Raw genomic sequence first — 8,917 nt, 5'->3', positions numbered from 1 at the left:
GCTGTCCGACGGCTACGGGCCGATGATGGGGATGGTGGCGCAGAGCTGCCGCAGGGTCAAACAGGAGGGCGAGGCCTCGTGCGCAATGGCTTTCGAGCAGCAGCCACGGCTCGCCGTGTCCCCGCAAGGCGCCGGGAGCATGACGCCGCCGCTCAGCCCGGACGACAGAGCGCACGGCCAAGCGCGCCTCTGCCACATGTTCCCGCAGAGTTACTACCCCCCCGCGTACCCACAGTGCGTGCCCCAGCAGTACACACAGCCCCAGCACGCGCAGCAGCAGTTCGTGCCGTTCGAGGAGGGGCTCGCGCTACAGAGAGGTCCCGCGCACGGCGCGCTCCTCACGCCTCCTTCCTCCCCCCTCGAGATGCTCGAGGCCAAGCCCAAGCGAGGGAGACGTGCGTGGCCCAGGAAACGCGCCGCCACGCACACCTGCACGTTCGCCGGGTGCGGCAAGACGTACACGAAGAGCTCGCACCTCAAAGCACATCACCGCACTCACACAGGTAAGAACTTCCACAAGTACTTTAAAAACATCTCCTCACTCTCAGAATTACAGTGTGCAGTTTCACAGAACACGTCTGTGGTCCAGCAGCGTTTATTCTTAATGAGCAAGTGTTGATTGAACACACAGTGGTGTGTGTGTGTGTGTGTGTTAATTCTGTGCCTCTGAATTAATTCAACTCAGAAAAAGAGCTACGCTTTTAAAGATTTAAAGCATCAGATGTTTACAACTAATAAAGTATTAAGAAGTTACTTTGTGACGGGTTAAAAACAGTTTCTGGTTGTGTATGGAATAATGTGCAGTTCCATTTTCCTGAAGCATAATAAACAAAATTAATTAGGGTAACGAGGCAAAGAAATATGTATATATTTCTCTATACACACAAACACACACCTAAAAGACATAGAAATCACACTGTAGGTGTTCACTATGTCAGCAGACTCTTGTTGTAAGCACCCTGTATCTCCTGAATCCTGGCCTAAAGCTGTATCCTCTTTTCATTTTCCTCTGACAGGAGAGAAGCCGTACCACTGTAACTGGGAAGGCTGCGGCTGGAAGTTCGCTCGCTCCGACGAACTCACCCGTCATTTCCGCAAACACACCGGCCACCGGCCATTCCAGTGCCACCTGTGCGAGCGCGCCTTCTCCAGGTCTGACCACCTGGCCCTGCACATGAAGAGGCACATGTAATAGAGGAGAGAGAGAGAGAGAGCAAGACATACCAAAATAACCATCATTACCGCCTTATTTATGTACTCTGTTAAAGACCAAAAGACTGTTTTCGATAAAGATTTATATTGTTCTTATACTTATTTTGTAACAATGTAGCTGGTACTACGGATCCACAGAGCCGTTCTTTTAAAGGCCGCATGAACTGTTTTGGGGCAAACAGCAACCTTCAGGGCTGGTCCTAAATATAGATTTGTTGAAACTGGAAATAGTGTGCAGGTTTATAAAAAAAAAACAGTGCCTTTATGGTGACGCGCTGCCAGACGAGTGCAAGCCTGACGACTAGCAAAACCTGGGAAAAATTGACAAAGAATCAAAGCCAAGAGGGAAAACAACCCTAGAGACTGTTCGTGTATACGCAGCATGTGCAGTATGTGCATATGGAGTATGCACAGCGACAATGTTTTGCTCTTAAAACTGCCTCCAAATTGTTTTTCGACCAGAACTGTAATGCATTTTGATACACAATTTGACATGTTCTACAGCCATTGTTTTGAATTGTATGGAAATATTTGTATTTGTATTCCAACTTGTTGTATCATGAAGGTACAATAACCTGTTCAGGCCCCGTTGTACATTAGCACATACGCCAGGGCTAGATGTCCTGAGTGGTTTTTTTGGTTTGTTTTTTGTACAGACGTTTTATATTGTAAGTACTGTATTTATTGTACATATTAAACTAAATTTGACTATATTCCCGTTGCCTCGTTTCTGATGTTCTTCTTCTTCTAAACCTACGCAGAGAACGTTCCTAAAAAGGCCCGCATATTAAAGCTCGGCACACGAACGCCAGCCTCTTATTATGGGCTACTTTGAAGTTTCTTTGGAAAACGAAGTCCCCAGAAACTCAAGCTGCAACACACAAGGCTGGTCACGGTAACCATGGGCCATTACACGGCGTTTTGGTTAAGTCGAGGGTATGAGGCTGCTATTCCTGAACCCCCACTCAGGCTTATGGGAGTCGGGTATTATAGTCCGGGCCAAGATGCTTTCCAGCTGCTGCGGCTTCTGCCTATAAATACAAACATTACATTTACATAATTACAGAGAGAGAATTTAGATATGTCTGGACGGAGGGGCGCTGAAGATCCCAGCGCTGCAGGGATAAAGCTGAATGATGGCACGTTTACAGAAGCCTTTGATGGAGGCTTGTTGCAACAGACGTCTCAGTGTCTTTTCGCTGCTGATGAAATTTAGAAATCCGTTTCAACAGTGACGTCAACTTAAAGCTTTACAGTCAAATTATTACCACAAAGATTTACTCTCGTTCGTACTAAAAGTTACAACAGAGAAAAACCGCCTGCTCATTAAATAACCTTTAAAAGTCCTACACCGGTGACAGCTTTCACAGCCAAGAACATAACACCCAAGCCAAGGTTTAAGGTTCACTCTCTTCTGACGCAGGCAGTCAGTTGGGCTCACACATGACCCGCTCTCGAGTAGCGGCACATGAGCTGAAGTTATCCATGTTCTATGTTAAGTGTCGGCTTGAGTGTGTAACACGTCCCAGCACTGGACTGTGGAGCACCGTCCACTACTTTTGGGACAAGTTGAAGAGGTGTTCGTTAACCAGAACTAATCACCCAACATCAGCACCTGACTTCACCACTGCTCTGTAGCTGAATGTGATCAAATCCTCACAGCAATGTTGCAATATCGAGCAGAAAACCTTCCCAGAAGAGTAAAGGCTGTTAGAGCAACGACTCATTCACAGCGTCCACAGACTTTTGGCAATAGTTTCTACTTTAACAGCGCTGGACATGTACAGAATATTGAGGCTTTTATTGAGGATACATGTAGCGCATTGGGAACTGAAAATAGAATAAAAAAAAGAAAGTGTGTGAAATAGTCCACTGCAAAATCAAGATGCAACTTTCTGCACCGAAATTTCATCAGCTTGCTGAAAATCTTCAGTTTTCTCTGGTTGCGCAAGGTGCCATACGTGTGAAAACGAGGTCACACTCGCTGCTGGTCAACGCAAATTCTCATATGAGAAAAAAAGAAGAAATGCAAGTGGTGCTATTATTAGCAAACTAGCGAGGTGTAAAAGTCTCATTTCACTTTTTCTGTTCTGAGGATAGTAACTTCTACTACCAGGGCACGCATCAGCAACAATATAAACTTCTCATTTTTCAAGATCCTCTAAATCCACATTGAGATACGAGCACGCTTTTAAATAATGACCCCGGGTGCTGCTAATGTAGATGTGGTTTTGAGCCATTCGTCTTCTGTAACAGCTTTTGTCCCGATCAGTGTCACAGAGGGTTCAGAGTCTATTTGGAATAATTGGGCGTAAGGCACGATCACACCCCAGTCTGAGCACTAGTTCATCACAGGGTTAACACTGACAATAATATAGCAACACAATTCACAGTGAGATCAAGCAATAGCATTGGTCCAGTCAAAATGCCCATAAAGTACATCTGAGATTCGATTTAAAACAAACCCATTAGGAAGGAAACTGTCCTCATTAACCGTCAGCACTTAAAGCTTCCATCTGTGAGAAACAGAAGAAAAATCAAGCTTTCCTTATGCTCCAGACGCAAAAAGATCTACAGGTGTTCATGCCCATTCTTCCACTGTGAGAAAAGAACCCAACACTGGGTCTGAAAGGATATGTAGATGTTAAGGAGCAGTTACAGAGAAAAGGATATGGACAAAATAGAAGGAAATATGTAAATATGTAGCGTTTTGAGAAACGAACCAGCCGCCCCAGAGCCCACACCGCCGTATCACTGAATGTGTTTGAGATTACCTGGATGCTAAAAGTCAGAAAATTAACTTCCCAAAATGAAGGGAAGACGGGATTTATGGATAAAGCAAACATTTATTCGTCATGGCCACTTTTATTTTGGCGTCTGACTTCTGCACTGTAACGGAACAGCTGAAACGATTGAATCATTCATTGTCTGTAACCTCTTATCCAGGGCAGGGTCGCGGTGGGTCCTATCTGGAATCATTGGGAGCAAGGCAGGAACACACCCTGGAGGGGGCACCAGTCCTTCACAGGGCGTGACACACTCACACCTCTGGACACTTGAGTAGCCAATCCACCTACCAACGTGTGTTTTTTGGACCGTGGGAGGAAACCGGAGCACCCAGAGTAAACCCACGCGGACACAGGGAGAACACACCTCCTCACAGACAGTCACCTGGAGGAAACCCAAGCGGACACAGGGAGAACACACCTCCTCACAGACAGTCACCCGGAGGAAACCCAAGCGGACACAGGGAGAACACACCTCCTCACAGACAGTCACCTGGAGGAAACCCAAGCGGACACAGGGAGAACACACCTCCTCACAGACAGTCACCTGGAGGAAACCCAAGCGGACACAGGGAGAACACACCTCCTCACAGACAGTCACCTGGAGGAAACCCAAGCGGACACAGGGAGAACACACCTCCTCACAGACAGTCACCTGGAGGAAACCCAAGCGGACACAGGGAGAACACACCTCCTCACAGACAGTCACCTGGAGGAAACCCAAGCGGACACAGGGAGAACACACCTCCTCACAGACAGTCACCCGGAGGAAACCCAAGCGGACACAGGGAGAACACACCTCCTCACAGACAGTCACCTGGAGGAAACCCAAGCGGACACAGGGAGAACACACCTCCTCACAGACAGTCACACGGAGGAAACCCACACAGACACAGGGAGAACACACCACACTCCTCACAGAGAGTCACCTGGAGCTGACCTTGAACCCACAACCAGGTCCCTGGAGCTGTGTGACTGCGACACTACCTGCTGCACCACCCTGCCACACCACGATTGATTAAAGAGAAGAAAAATAAATAAAAGATGACCAATCGTCCAGCTCCATAAACATGCAACAAAAAAATAACGTGGCCACAAAGGGGGATTTGAAATCAAAACCTGAGAAAACTCCTAGAGAAATGTCTGAACTCATATCAGAAAACTGTCCAGTACGAAAATATGAAGCTCCACAGCAATCACAGAAGACAGGCTCTTATTAGCCCACTTGATACCGGAGCCGAAGCGTAAAAGTGGACAAGAATGTGGCCGAGCAGCGCAGTAAATTAGCCGCACATGTGGCGGCTCAAAGCAGAAGGGCGTCGCTGAACGAGAAAAATAGCAAAAAAGAAGAAAAAGAATTTGAGCCCGTGTTGCTGTGTCACCTGAGGCTGCTGCTCATTTGTCCTTGTTATGGAGAATCTTTAATTCCAGCCCTTCACCGACTTTTGTAAATAAAAAACTCACTCAAGGAATTTCCTGTTATTTCAAATGGCTGTAATTGACATACCAAACCACAAACTCATGCAGCTGCTAAACTATTTTCACACTCAGATCCCAATCTTTCCAAGATGGATTCATTTTCGACCCACTCAGCCTGGGCTCGGCTTACCAGCCGATCCAGAACGATAACAATAACAATGAGTGGATATGAGGGGTTTCTGAGGAGGAACGTGTCTTTTTTTTCTAGCCTCTGGGTTATTAATCACATACAGAGTGGCTCAGAGAGGTTCTAGGTTCCAAAACTGATCAGAGGTCATTTTCCGTCCCCTTTAGTAGCTCATCTGGAAAGGCTTCACACTAGCGTTGGGATCACGGCAGGGTAGTGTCACTGCAAAACTTCTCCAGGGTCTTGGGGTCCTGGGTTCCATCCCCACTTCGGATCACTGTCTGTGAGGATTTTGACATGTTCTTCCTGTGACTGCAAATGGGTTGCCTGCAGGTGTGTGTGAGTGGAATGTTTAGAAGAACACAGCAAATATCTACGGGTCATGGCTGAAAAAAGAACAAAAAAAAAAAAATTGTCTGTGTGTCACTGAAGGAACGTTTAAGAAACACTGCCCCAGACGACTCTGAGGAAAGCTATGCCACGTGTTACGGCAGTAAAGCTCTTGCATCATCATCATCATCATCATCACTACTGCAATTACCATCATTTTTGAAGGTGCTGAAGTGCTCACTCATGCTGCATGGTCTTTAGTTGAGCTAAGATTTCAGGTGCTCTAAATCAGGAGGAACAAAGGAGAAGGTGGCCTATGACTCACAGTGAAGTGATAACATAATAACCGTCTTCTTTTCAAAGTGTGGTTCTGTAAAAGGTACTTACCTCAATTGTGGGTGATGCTTCATTTCTAACACACTCTTGCTCTCTTATATTCAAACCCACGACCTGCAGAACACTGTCTGTGACCTTGCATGACCCACAAACTGGCAGGGTTTAACTGTAGGGGCCACCTGGCGTTAGTGAAATACATGACAGCCAGGTCAACTGGAGTTCAGAAACGCTCACAGGTGATAAGGGACGATCGACTCGGTGGCAAGAATTTAATAATTGCAGCCGGTTTGAACGTAGGGTAAAAGGTCAAAATACGAACACGAAGGCCCAGTCCAGCTGTGCAGCTGAAGATGCCTGTAACAGAGGGATGACGACAAACTTAGAACTGGGTCCATTCATGTGTTCAGTTCCCCAATGATTATTAAGTGTTCACAGAAAGAATGGTAATATTATTCATTGGTAAATGGTCCCAGAAAGCAGACATCTGGGCCAAATCTGTGTCATTTTTGGCATTTACAGCACCGGCAAAACTGTGTGGACCGGATGTGGGTCAAGTGTCATGAGCTGGGATTGACCCGAGGTTTGTCACCGTATTGTGTGTCAGACACGAGCCAAATGTAACTGTTTGGCCGAGGTTTTTTTCCACAACAGACCTCACATACGGTTCATAAGGTGGCCTTGTGGTTGATTCAAGAAAACCAGATCCACCTGGGGTCAACAGCGTCATTCAAGGCCAAACGTGAGCCATAAGAGAACTGCAGATGTACCACATTTTTGCCAAATCTGGAACTTTTTTCAGGATGTTGTGCAGACATTTGGAATAAAAGTATATGTCTGTATTACTAGCATTTCACGGTGTGTCCAAACTCGCTTGCATCTGGGGTTTCTAAGGTGGCAAAGTTCAGTCTTGTTCATGAATGAGTTCATAAAGCAGAATAAAGCTAAAGGGGAAAATCAGCCATCTCCAGCGTAAAGACTGTTAGTGCTCTCTCATGGTGACTGAGATCAAAATGGAGAACTTCACACGAAGTATCTTTTCTGAGAGGGATCCAACCGAGAGACTCCATGTAATAAAACAGGTCTGAGAACTGCAATTACAGACAATAATGAAGACTACTATAATAACTCTGGAAAAGATGTGAATAAGACGTCTGCACAAAACAATCCTATCACAGTCTGCACAATTCCATGATTAAAGGGTCTGTAGCCTACATTATTGTCTTTTACTTTTCCTCTACTGAGGTTTTAGGCTGCTATTTTCAGCTTCGACGTTTCTAGGACTTCAAAGTATATGGAATATTTCTGTAAAGATCTGATGGACTCAGTCACAAGTTCATTAGTGAGGTTACTTCTGGATCATAAAATGTCACCAGCTAATCTCAAAATGAAGAAATAGAGCTCCATCACTCAAGAAAACCGTTCCACTGCTGCACGACCCAACGTTGGTGGATTTCTTCCCCTGCAGCCAACACTTGGTTTTGAACATGTAGAGAGAAGGCTTATGTGTGACTGGTCCAGATCGTCCCATTTCATGCTATGGAAATTAGTCAAGCTTTATGAGCACAAATTAAATCATAATTTTGTAAATATAAGGCATATAAAGTAATTGATAACTTAAAGGAACACTAGGTAAGATTATTTACACAAAATACCTCTTTTACCCGGACATGTCCTCTTTTTTAGACTTAAAAAAATGTCCGGGCGGAATTTCACAAACATCCGGGAGTTTGTTTTTCTACAGCTTACATAGAACTTCGAGAAGTTTCGTTCACAAACTAGTCCCGCCCTCCCCTACTCCGATTGGTTCGCTTGAGTGAGAAGGGGGCGTGGTGAAGTAGCCTAAAATCTTCTGATTGGACGGTCTGACTGTAGAGCTACCGTTATTGGTCGATATCCTTCTCTGTAAACATTTAATTGGTCAGTCATTACGTCAGTGGTCCTTGTTTACCTCAGGCAAAGCTCAGGTACCTACCCTCATCTCGAGCAGCAATGCCGAAAAGTAAATGTAAGTTCTCGGATGAATTAAAAAAGAAATTCCCATGTTTTGTGTAGCAAATAAAGGTGTAAAGGACCTGAATGCACACATAGGTTCAGCTAATAACACAACGAGGGGCGAGAGCTCATCATCCTTTTTCTGCTTCTCAGATTTGGTCACCCTAGATTAGGTATTTTAGCTCTTGGCCTCCCCCTACAGTTGCAGAGTGCGATTCACTTTAACACTGCTGTCTTGCAATTAACCAGAGGGGAAGAGAGTTGATTTCCTATTCTCCTCCATAAGTGACATAGTGCCGTTTCTACAGAGGCTCTGTTCTCCGTACTACAGCTCACTGAAGCATCCCAATGATTTTGAAGTTGTAATTTAATGATTAAAATGCTACCTAGGCTCGGTTTAATTTACATTTGTAATTTCATGAACTGAAGAGTGCACAATGAAAGAGTTTATAGCATTTTAAAAAAGCAAATGAAAAAAAACAAACATGAACCCTGTAAATCATGTGTAAATTACCAAATCCTAATGCTCTGATTATATGCAGATTTCACACAAGTGATGGTCATTAGTAAAGAACTTGGCATCTCAGGTCCATAGTAATTCTGGCAAAAGATCTGTTGAATTCTTAACAAAACAGATAAATTCAATTTAACTGGA

General features: G+C 45.0%; 1 protein-coding gene across 1 annotated transcript in view; it reads left to right on the top strand.

The window, feature by feature from the left end:
• The window catches only part of LOC136675789 (Krueppel-like factor 2), a 3,234-nt gene extending 1,318 nt beyond the window's left edge, over positions 1–1,916 (top strand). Inside the window, exons 2-3 of the mRNA XM_066652539.1 lie at positions 1–503; positions 1,017–1,916. The exon at positions 1–503 is cut by the window's left edge and continues 374 nt beyond it. Of these exons, the coding sequence (XP_066508636.1) occupies positions 1–503; positions 1,017–1,192 (679 nt within the window). The 3' untranslated portion in view covers positions 1,193–1,916. The remainder of the gene's footprint in view (positions 504–1,016) is intronic.
• The last annotated feature ends 7,001 nt before the right edge of the window (positions 1,917–8,917 follow it).

Source organism: Hoplias malabaricus, chromosome X1 (assembly GCF_029633855.1).
Source record: "Hoplias malabaricus isolate fHopMal1 chromosome X1, fHopMal1.hap1, whole genome shotgun sequence".
Lineage (NCBI taxonomy): Eukaryota > Metazoa > Chordata > Actinopteri > Characiformes > Erythrinidae > Hoplias > Hoplias malabaricus.
Note: the sequence above shows the minus strand (reverse complement) of the source record. Positions and strands in the feature narration are given on the sequence as shown.